This window comes from Austrofundulus limnaeus, unplaced genomic scaffold (genome assembly GCF_001266775.1).
Source record: "Austrofundulus limnaeus strain Quisiro unplaced genomic scaffold, Austrofundulus_limnaeus-1.0 Scaffold598, whole genome shotgun sequence".
Classification (NCBI taxonomy): Eukaryota; Metazoa; Chordata; class Actinopteri; order Cyprinodontiformes; family Rivulidae; genus Austrofundulus; species Austrofundulus limnaeus.
The window spans coordinates 91,406-106,071 of NW_013953000.1; the positions used below are offsets into that span (position 1 = coordinate 91,406).

Genomic DNA, 14,666 nt, shown 5'->3' on the forward strand with positions numbered 1-14,666 from the left:
GTTATAATAGTTATAGAGATGTCATTAAGCGTCATTACACTGACAAATGCTTATAAATACTCTAACTTGTCAAGACATTTTTTTTTGTCTTGGTTAATGTCAAGTTGTCATAACAAAGACATTTTAAACAATGTCAACTTTGCATTAAAAGTGTCAGAATTTACCGAATGACACTTAATGACAACAGTCATAAACATTCATGAGGACTCTTTTGAGTTCATGACAGGTGTTATGCCATATTTATGACAGCATTATGACAGTCTTATGCACACCACTTCAAATAAAGTGTTGCATCAAACTTTTGCATCAAACAGCTGCAGAGTACAACACTGTAAAACCATCAGACTTATGATAAATTCTTGAAGACAGAAAATGTCATTGAAGAAATACATCAATATCAAATGCGTCCTGGTTGTGCGACTGTAAGCGTGTACTGTTTTATTTGTAGTTGGACACAAGTTGATTTTCTAGCATAATCAATATGTTAATGCTGTGCCTTCAGCCAAACCCTGCTTCTCGTTTCTTCTCCTCACACGTTCCTCTGTCTTTCTGGATGCAGGGCGTCTCCACAGCATCAGAGTGAACAGCTGTAACTGCAGGAGTCAGCTGGATGTTGGCACACAGCCTCTCTAAAAGCCTTTCACTGGTTACACACTCATGTGACTGTAGGTCACATGTTCTGCAACATTCACAATAAATGGTAATACAGGCACACACACACACAGGTTTGCTTTTTTATCCCTGTTGGGACCATGTATTGACTTCCATTCATTTTCTGGTAATTTGTAGCCTAATCCTGACTATCTACCCTAAAATTAACCTCACAGGTACTACCTGACCCTAAAACTAACCTAAACCTAACCCCCACTCGAAATTAGCATCTGTACTTGTGGGGACCGGGCATTGGTCCCCACGACTTGCATTTGATCCCCACTAGGCTGCCTTTTTCTGGAAAAGGGTTCTTACCATGTAGCAAAAACGTGCCCACAGACACACATCAGCATTCTGTAACTACAGCTGTTCACACGGACTAAGGTTTTCATCCACATCTGGTTTGGATCAGTCCCTGCCGGTGTGCCTGTGTCCCTGTGTGCGTGTGTGTGTGTGTGTGTGTGCGCGTGCGTGCGTGTGTGTGTGTGTGTGTGTGTGTGTGTGTGTGTGTGTGTGTGTGATGGGCCATGTGATGAATGAGTGGACGGCTCCTATTTTTTATTCAGCATCCCTATTTGGTCATCATTTCTCATTTTCTTTTACTTGTGCACATGGAAATAGTTCAGTAGGCATTGTAAAAGATTTGGACTCTGATTTAAATATTTTTGCAACATCTAGAAATCAAGATAAAATCTGACGTTTCATTTTTGTGTACGTTTATTTTTGTTTTTATTTTTATTTTTTGTATTTTATTTTCTGAGGAACAAAAGTCCAATAACATTAGATAAGAAGAGAAAGTTAAGAGTGTTATCGTAGAGCAAGCTAAAGGTCGAAATACTTTTCATAGAGTAAAATACATTTTTGCCAGAGGCTTATATAATAGGCTCTTGTTCATTGGACCAAGACATATCTAAATTAAACTTCAGTATACAGCAAAACAATTTTTACGACTGGAAACGGTAGTCTGAAGACATCATGGCTCACGCTGCAGCCCATCTTAAGAAAGCACGAGAACTTGAGCAACATCCAGAGTATAAGGCTCTACAGAAAGCCAGAGAGAAGAGGAGACGGCAGCGGGAGAGAGCTAAACGTCAGGTAAAATTAAGTATACTGTTCAGTTCTTTTGTTAATTCTCTGACCATTTAATCATTTTACAAAAATCTGCCTCTTTTCATCCAAGCGATATTTTCCTTTTATCTAAAGATACTGATGCTCATATCCATTTAGCTCTTCCTGTTTTAACTAATCACAGTCCTTCATCCTTGCTGGATGTTGCTTGGCTGGACAGCCCCTTCTGGATTGCTGTTTTTTCAGAATATATTTCCTTATAGAGCTATAGATGCTGCAGCTCTTTGGCATTTTCAGTCCTGCAGAAACTTTTTGGGTCCTTTGTCAACTATGTGTTTCAACAGAATTGTTTCTTTTATGTCCACAAACAATTTTCTTTAATTTTCTCCTTCTAATGTCTTGTGTGTTCACGTGACAGACATCATGAGATTTTATATGGATGCTTTTCTCTTGATTGGGACCAGTGGATTAAGGCTGACATAGATGGACTCCAGTAAAGTGGAGTTTATCTAGTGCCTATCCATTTGTGTAAGGGGTTTATCTTTACTACTGCACTACTGAAGACATGCCAATGCTTAGAAATGTTGAAGGTAAACCCTTGCTGTGCCACGACTAATAAGACATTTCAATAGGACAGAGCTCAGCGTGTAATCCAGTATTCTTCACTATCTGACAGACTGCAAATCCATTTACACAAATCCTGTAGAGCACAGCTGGTTCTCAATCAGACTGATCTTTAGCTGTGTGGTTATTTTGACAAACAGATGAAAACAACACGTGCACAGGCAGATAAGTGAATACATGCATACATGGATGATGCATTAAAAAACCTTGTGCTTCTACACCTGATGGCATCAGTATTTCTGTACCATGTGAGCTTAGACAGAAGGAATCTTGTATGGTTTCTCATGAGTAACATGTAACCTAAAAAGCTTACTGTGTACTGTGATTCTTTCATACTAGTATTTTATACATTCATAGTTTGGTAGTTAAATTGATGCTTTGAAACCACCATTAAGTAGAAGTAAAAATGTAGAAAACCTATGTGAGGTGAATAAAGTTAAGATTAAATGTGAAAATTTTAAAATTTGGATGACTCTCACAACATTGGTGTGATTTAGTGGAATGTATTATGTTTCCAATGGAATTTGGTCTCTTTCTCATAATTCTTGTAGCCTTTTAGCAGACATAGAGTCCAAATTCAGACTCAAACCCAGCTGTCACGCCCCCCCACGCCTGTGACAGACAGCAAGGGGCAGGGGACTCTGTAGAATTGATGATCTGAAGTGATAAAAATAGCCGACGCGGGAGACACTGCGTGAGTTAAATGTGTATGTCTGCAGTTGTTAACCCACAAAAATAGAGTGGTAGAGGAAGAGTAGGCAGGACTTTGGAGCATGCAGGGTATAGACTGAGACAGAGCCAAAAGGTGTCAAAAGCCTGAGGAAGATTGTTAATGGAACGTGAGAAAGGATGAAAACGGAAGTAAGATTTGCAGTGGTGTTTTAAAAGTTTGGAGAGAGAATTTTCATACTTTGTGGGATCCATTAAGCACCCATTTGTCAAGGAAGTGGAATGGAAAGGCTTCTGTCTAAGGATGTAAAGTGAGAAACTGCAAACTGTGTACCTTAATGGACTCTCCAGTCCTACACAGTCTTAAAGTTAGTGAAGACTCATCATAATGCTGAGGTAAAGCTGGGGTAGCTGGATTATAACTATGGGTAACGCAGCATCATGTAAACCATGTGGATCAGGCAGCGATTTAAAGACCAAAGAGGGTGACGGAGACTCTGACCAACACTCTGACTACTACAAGGTTGCTGACTCTGGATCTGACGTGGAAGATATCCTGGTAAGAGGATGAAAAGTCCTGATTTTAACCTTTATGCTTTGTGATATTGTTCTGCAATGATGAGGAGTATTTTCATACAGTGTTTTTATTTCCCTGTTGATGGTGTGTTTGTGTGGTAAAAGGTGTCATGTGTGAGGTTTGACCTATGAACTTTGACGGGAATGTGACCTCACCTCCAGTGTGTCGTGAGGAGCTTGTGGTCCTGATCTCACATGTTAACACCCAGCAGAGTTTAACTAGCACACAGACATAAAATGGAGGTTCAACCTTGGTCAGTACTTTATCAAGTCAATTTCTGCCTACTTTTGATAAAAATCTAATATATGTGATCATATTTGTCAAGAAATGTTGATTACCATTGACAACTGTCAACAATGATGCTGACAGATGATTTGCTCCATTCAATTCAAGCATGAAAATCACTCTGTCATTCATTTTTAAAAGGACATTAACATGCAATTTTTAGGTTTTCAAGAACTTTAACTTTGACGTGAAAAGAAAAATATTTATGTTTTTTGATAGGAGCGTGTATTTATGTGTATGGGGTGTGTGTGGGTCTGCTCTGAGCGATGTGGTTAAATTTAGATCTAACAACTCAGACCATTTTACAAACTGTCTGGCTTTTGTAAAACTACATTCTTACATAAAATAACCTTTTCGTTAATATCAGCTTATGTGACTGAATAATAAAAAAAAAAACTAAAGCCAAATACACTCAGTTAACATGTAATGGATTAAACCCACTACATCCATTTTTTGAGTGTTGAGATAAAAGCATATTTTGCAAAAATGAAAAATAGAAAAACATTACAAAGAATAGGAAAACTGTGTGTGATCTTGGGCTAACAAAGCTCATATTGTTTTACCAGAAATGCTGTCATTTGTTGGAGTTTCTAATAATTTGCTTTATTTCTGTCTTCACCTCTGCAGTCTGACAGTAGCACCAGTTTTCTTCGAGCTGCACGAGCGGGGAACACTGACAAAGTCCTGGAATTCCTCAGAAATGGAGTTGACATCAGCACCTGCAACCAGGTAAGAAAATATCTTGCTGGATCTACATTTGATATCTGGAGTGTACTTCTGTTTTTTAAATTAATTAATTAATTAATTAATTAATTTTTGCTGTGTATGTTGTGCATTACTGTTTGGTGTGTTTTGTTTTACTTTCTCCTCTTTAAAGCACACAGTTCTAAAACATCTTCAACACAATGACTCAAACCTAAACCCTATCTCTAGATAATTTAATGTGGGTAACCTGCGATTGCAGTAAATAATTTAATTTGAGATCTCACAACAAACATGAATTGTTGTTCCAGATAAAGACTAATAAGAAATAGGATGTAGAAAACCCTGTTTTCAGAACGCCACCTAAATAGCCAGTGGTTGAACGACAACATGCGGCTAAACATGCCATCATTGTTCAGATTGGGCAGGGGACCTGAGAAAACTTCGGAGTTCTATAATACCTCTAATCATAAGAACTGTTTAAAAGCAATCAATAATCAGCCTGATATGTGTATAATAACTCTTTATGTGCATGTATTCTCATCAAAACACATACTAGTACCGTAAATTCATGGATCCTTGACTTTCAAACTCACAAAACACAGTGGGTTAGAGTTGGAGCAGCTCTTTCTGATAGTAAAGAAACCAACAAAGGCATTCCCCAGGGTTGTGTTTTGTCCTCATTACTCATTATACAAACTCTTGTAAAAGTCTTTTCCCAAACAGATACTTAAGTATGCCAATGACACAGCCTTGGTTAGTCTTTTATTTGATGAAGAAGAGGACCATGGTCCAGTTTTAGGTTCTTTTCTTAACTGGTGTAAACAACACAATCTCCTAATAAACCTGAGAGATACTAATGTCCATCTTCCTGCACAACTTATATTGACAATAAACATATACAATCTGTTAAAAGTTTAAATATCTTGGCGTTGTGCTTGATCACAAACTGAAGTGGGGATTCTTCATATGTTTTATAGTGTTTTTATGGAAAGTTTTTATTGAAATCTTTCTGTATCATCTGCTGGTTTGGAAATGCTTCTACGGCTCAAAAATTGCTATCAGAAAATCAGTGACAATAGCAAGTAAATTGTGAAGAATTGCAGAATCAGAAGTCAACAAGGCAAAGGAAATTATGATTGACAAAACCCATCCCCTTAATCACTGCTTTAAACCCCTTCCATCTGGGCAATGATTCTCTCTTCCTCTTTTTTTTTTTACTAAAAATAGATCAAAAAATTGTTTTGGTCCACAACCTGTTAAGTTCCTAAACATGTGATGTGACTGTAGTGCACATGAAGGAATGCCCTGTAACGTATGTACTCGTGATTTATTTTGTGTTGTAGTAAATGAATGATCGTGTAAGGCAATGCTTGAGACACGCTTGTACTAATTTTACTACAAATAACGTATAAAGAAAACTAAAGTAAAGTATCTTTTTAGCATTGTCCTGTGACAAAAACATCACAGTAATGATTTGAGGCAATAAATGCCTGAACCTGGTCCCATTAACACCACTACAATATTTACAGTAGCATCCCTGTTGGATCCAGTTCAAGCAGCATCGGAGGGGTCTGTGCCCCATGGACAGCTGCTCTTAACTCCCTGCCTATCCTCTTCCACATTCCACCGAGGGGGAGATACTGGAGGGGGTGAAATACTTCTTCTTACAGCTCTGTCATCCTCTCTGTCATTTTGAGTTACAACAGTCATGAGGTAGCTTAAAGAAGGATGTTAGGTGAGCCTATGTTAGCATGTGTGTAATGTGAGTACCTAATGCAGGGCTATTCAACTAAACTGCTCCGGGGGCCACAGTTACAGCAGGTCAACAGCTCAGGTGCTGGACATCCAGCAATTAAATTTGTTATGTAAATTAAGTATAAAAAAGATCTGTTACCTTAATAGTTTATTTTGCTGCATTTAATCATGATTACAACATACAGAACCCTATTAAAAGTAGGGATAAATAAACAAAATCAAAAACAAAAAGAACACATTATACTCCCTATTTGACACAAATATTATTTTGACATCTCTGACTTGCCAAATTTTTAAACCAATTTTATTTTCACTTTGATAGTTTTATCTTCAACTGCTTGTCATTTTAACAGTCCTTAGTGTGCATATAAATGTTTTTTACCAACTTGTAGCCACAATTCTGACGGTTCTGTAGATACCAAACATGTCTATGTCTAACTAAAAGAAAAAGTAATTAAAGTAGAAAAGTGGGGGTTTGAGCTTAAGTGATGAATGAACCAATTGGCGGGCCGAACTGTGGTCTCTCCGCGGGCCGCCAGCTGAATAGCCCTGACCTAATGCATGTATTACTTGCTCGTTGCAGTTGGCCTTTTGTAATATTGCAGCAAAGTCTTACCATTTATAAACTGGGTGGCAATCATTTGGTAGTCAGGAAATAGCAGGTGCCCACCCTTTGCCCTACTGTTTGTTGCCATGGGTGCCATGGAGCTTTCTTTAGTGTACAAACATGAAAGTCTGACTATACACACACACACACACACACACGCACACACACACATGCACACACACAAACACACACATAGCACATCCAGCAATAGGAGAGCCATGCCCTTCAGACCACTTCAGTGTCAGATGATCAAATGACTGTCAGATGACCAAAAATGTGACTGACATTTTTACACTGTATATGTTACAGTGATGCCCCAACCTAGTGTGTGTATGTGTGTGTTTGTGTGTAAAGAGCAAGAAACTGCACCATAGCTGTATTGTAACTTTATACAAACCTGACATCAAATACACATCTAAATAGCTCATTATAGCCTGCTTTTCAGTTTTTTTTTTTTTTTTTTTTTTGCTTAAACCCATAGCATTAACTTTTGGAGTCAGCCCTGTTTGTTTGTAAGCAAAAATATCTCATGCACCACTAAATAAAAATAAATTTCATTTGTGGAAAAGTTCCTGAGCCCATGCGGTGATGTCACTGACTGACCTTCAGCTTTGTCCTTTGCACACAGAAGTTTCTCCAGAACAGAATTTTCATCACAAAAAGCAACCAGTTACAAAAAAGGAAGTAAATCCAATATTTTTATTTTTCCTTGAATTTTTACCAATTTTTTTTTACCTCTGCAATTTGCTAGAGGAATCTTGAACCTCTGCAATATGCTCGTTAATACCTGAAGAGCCCAGTCTTGGAAAGCAGCAGCTGAGTTGTCAGGGTCTGGTGCCAAAGGCAGGGAACTTTCCAAGTTGGTTAAAGAGTATTACTGGTCAAAGCTGCCAAAGCTACAGTCATATGGTGTCTCTGTGTTCTGTTTTGTTCAGTGTGTTCAGATTTTACAAATAAAACAAACAAATACAAATAGGGTTGCTTCATTCTCAGTTTAAGCAAGTTGTCTGTTAATTTTAAATTTATTGTAGGAAAAAAGTTTTCAGAACTTAGCAGAATTCTATCTCTACATTTCTGTATATATGGTGGGTAAAAAGTGTGTGAATGAGCTGTGTGTGTGTGTGTGTGTGTGTGTCTTTTTGCATAAGTGAGCTGTTTTATTCCTTTTCCTCACAAATAAAGGGCAGACTTTCCCTCTAATCTAGCACAATGTTAATCCTTGGGGAGTGATATTACTCTTTAATCTGCATTTTCCCATTTTTTTTTCCATCTAAATGACATCCATGTTACACTCGAATCTTGAAAGCAACACTAAATAGATATGGCCACTTATGTGCGATCATAACAAAGGTCAGCGGTCAAAAAGAAGGTTAAATAATAATCTGTGTTGAACGGAGCTCAATAGTTGTCCTGCTCTGGTGGAAAGATGTACTGCTGAGGCTGAATGTCCATTAGCTAAATTAAGCTTTCACTTCCAGCGCAGCTCAGAGGAAAAGGAGCTTTACATCAGTCTGTGTGACAGAGTGTGTACATATGTGGGTCTATTGGGGGTTTTGCCTGTCTCTCCTGAAATACATAATGGTTTAAATGTGATTGAAACACTCTAATAGGATTGAATCGTTTTTTGCTGTGTCAGAGTCCCATTTTATAGCTGATGCAAAATGCTCTAACTTTCTCTGTGTGCTTATGTCAGCAGATAACATATTTGGATGTTTCATTTTGACTATTGTAGTAAAACTGTTCCAAAAGTCCACTTATAACCTCTAATTTGCTGAGGTGAAAACATTAAAGCTTTTATAGTTGAGCCTTACAAAGCAGGTCAGCCTCTCTCCGAAGAAGAGTTTAAATAACAATCTTAAGATAACCACACCCATCAGACGATGACTGGGAAGACTGTGAGTTAGTGAAAGTCATAGGATGACTCAAGTGCTTGGTGAGTTCATCAGTAAACCAAATCATAAATTACAATGACAAAGTTTAAAACACACAAAAAACAAGTAAAACAAAATACAAATTTGCTTACAGCTGAACTTGTATTATTATAAGATTTGTCCTAATCCAGTCAACAATAAGTAGTTTGCAGCTTTGCTATTATTTCTTGAACAAAGGGAAACATATTTTCTTTTATTATTTTATATGTTGTTGATTAGGAAAATATAATTTCAGAATGTCTTTGCAGTTCTAAATGTTTTATTTCAGATGCAGCACATCACTATGGTATTGCTTTTGCCTTTTTAAGGGATAGTGTATGTCAGTTAAGTATAGCCCCACTGAAACACTTTAACCTTTAAAGTAAGCCCCCATTTTTTATTTTTGTGAAGGGCAGACACTTTTAGTAGCTTCTAAATAAGACTATGTTTGTGTGCGTCTTACATGTGTTCTATGACTGTGCAGATACATTACGCCCTGTTGACTGTTTGTCCAAAGAGAGCATCTATTTATTATTGGTCTGTTTGTATAGGCATGCTGGGTAAGCACGGTGGGGGGTGGGAATCTGGGAACGACATAGGTGTCAGCAACATAACAGCTCGTCTTCAGAGAGATCAGAGCCTCCAGAGCTGGGAGGTACCGTTCCTTTCTGTAATCCATCTGACTGAGTCTCTGGTGGGTGGAGTGGGTCGGTGAGCCTAAAAGAAATGAATGGACCTACGTTACCCTGATTTTGTTTTGGAGCACTATCTGAGAAGGAAGAACATAGAGAAGATAAAAAATAAACACTCAGACGCAAGAGAAGACTTATTGTAGAAAAAATGTTTGCTGAGCTTTGAAGGAAGTAGGACATCTAGAGGATTAACTCAAAGTTTGAAACTGTCTTTATTTGAAAAGGACATCAAACATAATGGAGGAAAATGAAGATGAGGTGCATTTTTCTTCACTTTGGATGTATAGAAAATATGTGCATGTTCATCACATCCGTTTTCATAAAATATCGTTATTTTTCTCCAGAATGGTCTCAATGCATTACACCTGGCAGCCAAAGAGGGCCACAAGGATTTAGTGGAGGAACTGTTGCAGAGAGGAGCACCTGTCGATTCATCCACCAAGGTATGGACACAAGTTAACAAGTATGCAAGCTGTTAATAGTTACACATAATTTCCTATGTGTATATCCACATAGGAAACTAAAATTTTAGATGCACTTCATCCTGTATTTTTTTATTTTTTCAGAAAGGAAACACTGCTTTGCACATTGCCTCATTGGCTGGTCAAAAAGAAGTAGTCAGACTTTTGGTTAACCGAGCGGCAAATATCAACGCTCAGTCCCAGGTGAGAACTATCAAAAACTAATTTAAGTAATGAACAACAGATCAGGCTATGAGCTGAATGTATACAGTATAAACTACAGTATAAACTGGACCCTTATATCTGTTCAGAATGGCTTCACTCCACTCTACATGGCAGCCCAGGAAAACCATTTGGAGGTGGTGCGATACCTGCTGGAAAATGAAGGAAACCAAAGCATTGCAACAGAAGTATGTTTGTGTGTGAATTATTTTAAAAATGTGTTAAATTTTACAAATTAATTCCTTATCTGTATCAAACCGATTTCACCTATTCTTTTGTTTTCACTGCTCCTTTAGGACGGCTTCACTCCTCTTGCCATTGCCCTCCAGCAGGGCCACAACTCTGTTGTCTCCTTGCTTTTGGAGCATGACACCAAGGGTAAGGTCCGCCTGCCAGCCCTGCACATAGCGGCCCGTAAAGACGACACCAAGTCTGCTGCGCTCCTACTCCAGAACGACCACAACGCTGATGTCCAGTCTAAGGTGAGTGAGGAACACAGATCAAAACTGTTGAAGTAGCAGGGAGTTCTGGGGTCTAGAGCAAGAAATAAAGAGAAAAATCAGACTGAAGAGAAAAGATAAGATGTCATCATAACATAATTATAAGCACAATTCTAACAGAAATAGGCATGCAGCATAAAGTGTGCTATTGAAATGTGCAAGTTTACTTCACTTGCCAGCATGTTAGTTTTTTACTCATTACACCAGGCCCCATTAAAATGCCTCATTGTGTGTTTTCTTGTCCTCGTAATTTTTCCCGTATTACTTATCACAGATGTAAAATCTTTTCCCTAACAATCCTACACCCTATCCCTCCTTTCTTTTTCTATGCTTCCTAACCAGATGATGGTCAATAGAACCACAGAGGTATACAGACTTGTCCGCTTTTTATCTGAATCTGCTTTGTCAGTTATGACCATCTCTTTCAGATCTTTCATCTTAAACTTTCCCCATTTTTAATGGGGCTTTTGTGATATATGGAAATCGTGCACGTCCAATTTTTGTACTGTTAATGTAAATGCATGGAGCTCTCAATGCTGTACTACACTCTGCATGGCCAACGGTGAATCACTTTGTGTTGTATTACAAGAGAATGTCATTTAGTTAAATTGAATTGTAAACTATTTACTTTTTTCATGTTTGAAGGGATAAATATTTTTAATACCTTCACTGACAAAAAATAAAGTTGAGCACCAGGAGGGGGGAGGTGGAAATATAATGTAACTGCACATGTTTGAAAAGTCAAATGACTGTATTGCTAAGATTGCAACATCAGATCTAATAAGTTGACAGTACTGGCACATCAATGGACCTGTGCCAGTAGGGTGTAGCACACCCTCAGACCAGGATGCAAGTGGCACCATTGTGTGTACTAAATCAGCTGACAATTGTTGTAAGTGGCTTTGAGATCCAACAAACACTGGCAAGGACTGGATCAGAGTTGGTGACCATGCTGGTATTACAGTGGTTTGCAAAAGTATTCATACCCCTTGAACTTTTCCATATTTTGTCACATTACAACCACAAACATAAATATATTTCACTGGAATTTAATGTGAAAGACCAACACAAAGTGGTATACAATTGTGAAGTGGAAGCAAAATTTTACATGAATCAAAACATTTTTTACAAATAAAAAACTGAAAAGTGCGACGTGCAAAATTATTCAGCCCCCCTGAGTCAATACTTTGTGGAGCCACCTTTTGCTGCAATTACAGCTGCAAGTCTTTTAGGGTATGTCTCAACCAGCTTTGCACATCTAGTGACTGCAATTCTTGCCCATTCCTCCTTGCAAAACAGCTCAAGCTCAGTCAGATTGGATGGAGAGCGTTTGTGAACAGCAGTTTTGAGATCTTGCCACAAATTCTCAATTGGGTTTAGGTCTGGACTTTGACTGGGCCATTCTAACACATGAATATTCTTTTTTTTAAACCACTCCATTGTAGCTTTGGCTTTATGTTTAGGGTCGTTGTCCTGCTGGAAGGTGAACCTCCGCCCCAGTCTCAAATCTTTTGCTGACTCCAACAGGTTTTCTTCCAAGATTGCCCTTTATTTGGCTCCATCCATCTTCCCATCAACTTTGACCAACTTCCCGGTCCCTGCTGAAGAGAAGCACCCCCAGAGCATGATGCTGCCACCACCATATTTGACAGTGGGGATGGTGTTTTCAGAGTGATGTGCAGTGTTCTTTCTCCGCCACACATAGCGTTTTGCATTGTGGCCAAAAAGTTCAATTTTGGTCTCGTCTGACCAAAGCACCTTCTTCCACATGTTTGCTGTGTCCTCAACATGGCTTCTGGCAAACTGCAAACGGGACTTCTTATGGTTTTCTTTTAACAATGGCTTTCTCCTTGCCACTCTTCCATAAAGACCACATTTGTGTAGTGCACGACTAATTGTTGTCCTGTGGACAGTTTCCTCCACCTGAGCTGTGGCTCTCTGCATTTCATCCAGAGTCACCATGGGCCTCTTGGCTGCCTCTCTGATCAGTGATCTCCTTGTTCGGCCTGTAAGTTTAGGTGGACGGCCTTGTCTTGGCAGGTTTACTGTGGTGCCATACTCTTTCCATTTCCGGATGATGGATTGAACAGTGCTCCGTGAGATGTTCAAAGCTTGGGAAATCTTTTTATAACCTAAGCCTGCTTTAAACTTCTCCAAAACCATATTCCTAACCTGTCTGGTGTGTTCTTTGGACTTCATGATGCTGTTTGCTCCCCAATATTCTCTTAACCAACATCTGAGGCCGTCACGGAGCAGCTGTATTTGTACTGAGATTAGATTACACACAGGTGGACCCTTTTGAGTCATTAGCAGTCATCAGGCAACTTCTGAATGCAATTGGTTGCACTCAGGGAAAAGGGGGCTGAATACTTTTGCACGTCACACTTTTCAGTTTTTTATTTGTAAAAAATGTTTTGATTCATGTAAAATTTTGCTTCCACTTCACAATTGTATACCACTTTGTGTTGGTCTTTCACATTAAATTCCAGTGAAATATATTTATGTTTGTGGTTGTAATGTGACAAAATATGGAAAAGTTCAAGGGGTATGAATACTTTTGCAAACCACTGTATGTGTTTGACTGGGGAAAGAGTGGGGAACCTGGCTGGCCATGGAGGACCTCTATATGATACAGGCAGTCTATAGTCACATGTCCCATATGTGGACAGATGTTGTCTTTTTAAAAGACTATACCAGGGTTCTGACTCAGAAAGGAGAAAATATGCAGATGCAGTATGTTACTGACATAGTGTTAGGCCATCAGAGTCCTCTGAATCAAACCCATACTTTGGTTATTGACAGTCATCAAGACACAGTACATGATGACACTAGGTGTTGTACAGTGTAATGCTTGTGCCCAGATGGCAGGAAAAAATGGCACAGGATTCAGTTCTACAATGATCCCTGTTGGTGTGATTTGTCTTGAGTGATCAGAACCTTCATGATGTGTGTGGGTGCCTTTATTTGGTCCCAGCATCACCACTATGACCTCAATATGTTCCACATGCTGGGCAATTGCATGATGCAGCCACTGGGCTTCAAGCAAACTCACAATGTGACTTCTATCAAACTCTATCAAGCACTAGTAATGCTGTCTAATATATCTGTGAGGCATTCTCCATCTCTGGTGACCTTGACTCACTGGCTGACTGTTGGACGTTCAGACAACTGCTAAATAATACTGTTGCTTTGTTTGTGATGTCACCTTTTAACTGAATCATAGGCATATTTGCATGAAAAACAAAGTATATCAAAATCGTACCATTCCTTCTAAGTGCTCAACTTCTTTATTGTCATTGAGTGTATGTTTCTTTGTATTAATCGTTAATTAAACACAGAATCATTTAACTTTTTCATTAATGTTTTTTTCCTTAAGAACCTTACAGCATGTGTACTTCTTAGCATGTTATACAGTTTTTTTTCTGAAACACTTTGTTTATCTTTAAGTTAACTGTGTTCTTTAATTAAATTGCACCGTGTCTATCAGAATGGGAAGGTAAGGAGTTAATTGTCCTATAACTGTGTAATGTAGATGTTTGTAGCTTACGTGTAAACTTTTTATTTGTTCATCCTAGCAGAAAGACTTAGATGCAAACCAACATGCAGTAGCTTTGTGTTGAGTTTTGCGTTTTGCTGTCCTCATTTTTAGCCTTTTCTTTTAAGTTACCAAATGTCCAGCAAGTTCACATTTTTTATGTTAGCATGGCTGTTTTACAGGGTTTTTGCACATGTAAGACATTGCATTTGCTCTTTTGGGATATGCTTTTTTACATCACTGTTTTTTGTTTTACAGCATGCATCTTACATCTCACTGCTTAAACAGTCAGTTTCATGTGTCTACTACAGACTTTTCTTTCTTTCTTTCTTTCTTTCTTTCTTTCTTTCTTTCTTTCTTTCTTTCTTTCTTTCTTTCTTTCTTTCTTTCTTTCTTTCTTTCTTT

The 14,666-nt window shown here is 38.4% G+C and overlaps 1 protein-coding gene across 1 annotated transcript in view; it reads left to right on the forward strand.

Moving 5' to 3' along the window:
• Nucleotides 1–3,092: 3,092 nt before the first annotated feature.
• Nucleotides 3,093–14,666, forward strand: part of ank2a (ankyrin 2a, neuronal) — a gene marked incomplete in the record, with an annotated part of 55,038 nt that continues 43,464 nt past the window's right edge. Inside the window, 8 exon segments of the mRNA XM_014026893.1 lie at nucleotides 3,093–3,571; nucleotides 4,502–4,603; nucleotides 9,888–9,986; nucleotides 10,110–10,208; nucleotides 10,316–10,414; nucleotides 10,523–10,708; nucleotides 11,069–11,092; nucleotides 14,214–14,222. Coding sequence (XP_013882347.1) covers nucleotides 3,437–3,571; nucleotides 4,502–4,603; nucleotides 9,888–9,986; nucleotides 10,110–10,208; nucleotides 10,316–10,414; nucleotides 10,523–10,708; nucleotides 11,069–11,092; nucleotides 14,214–14,222 — 753 coding nt within the window.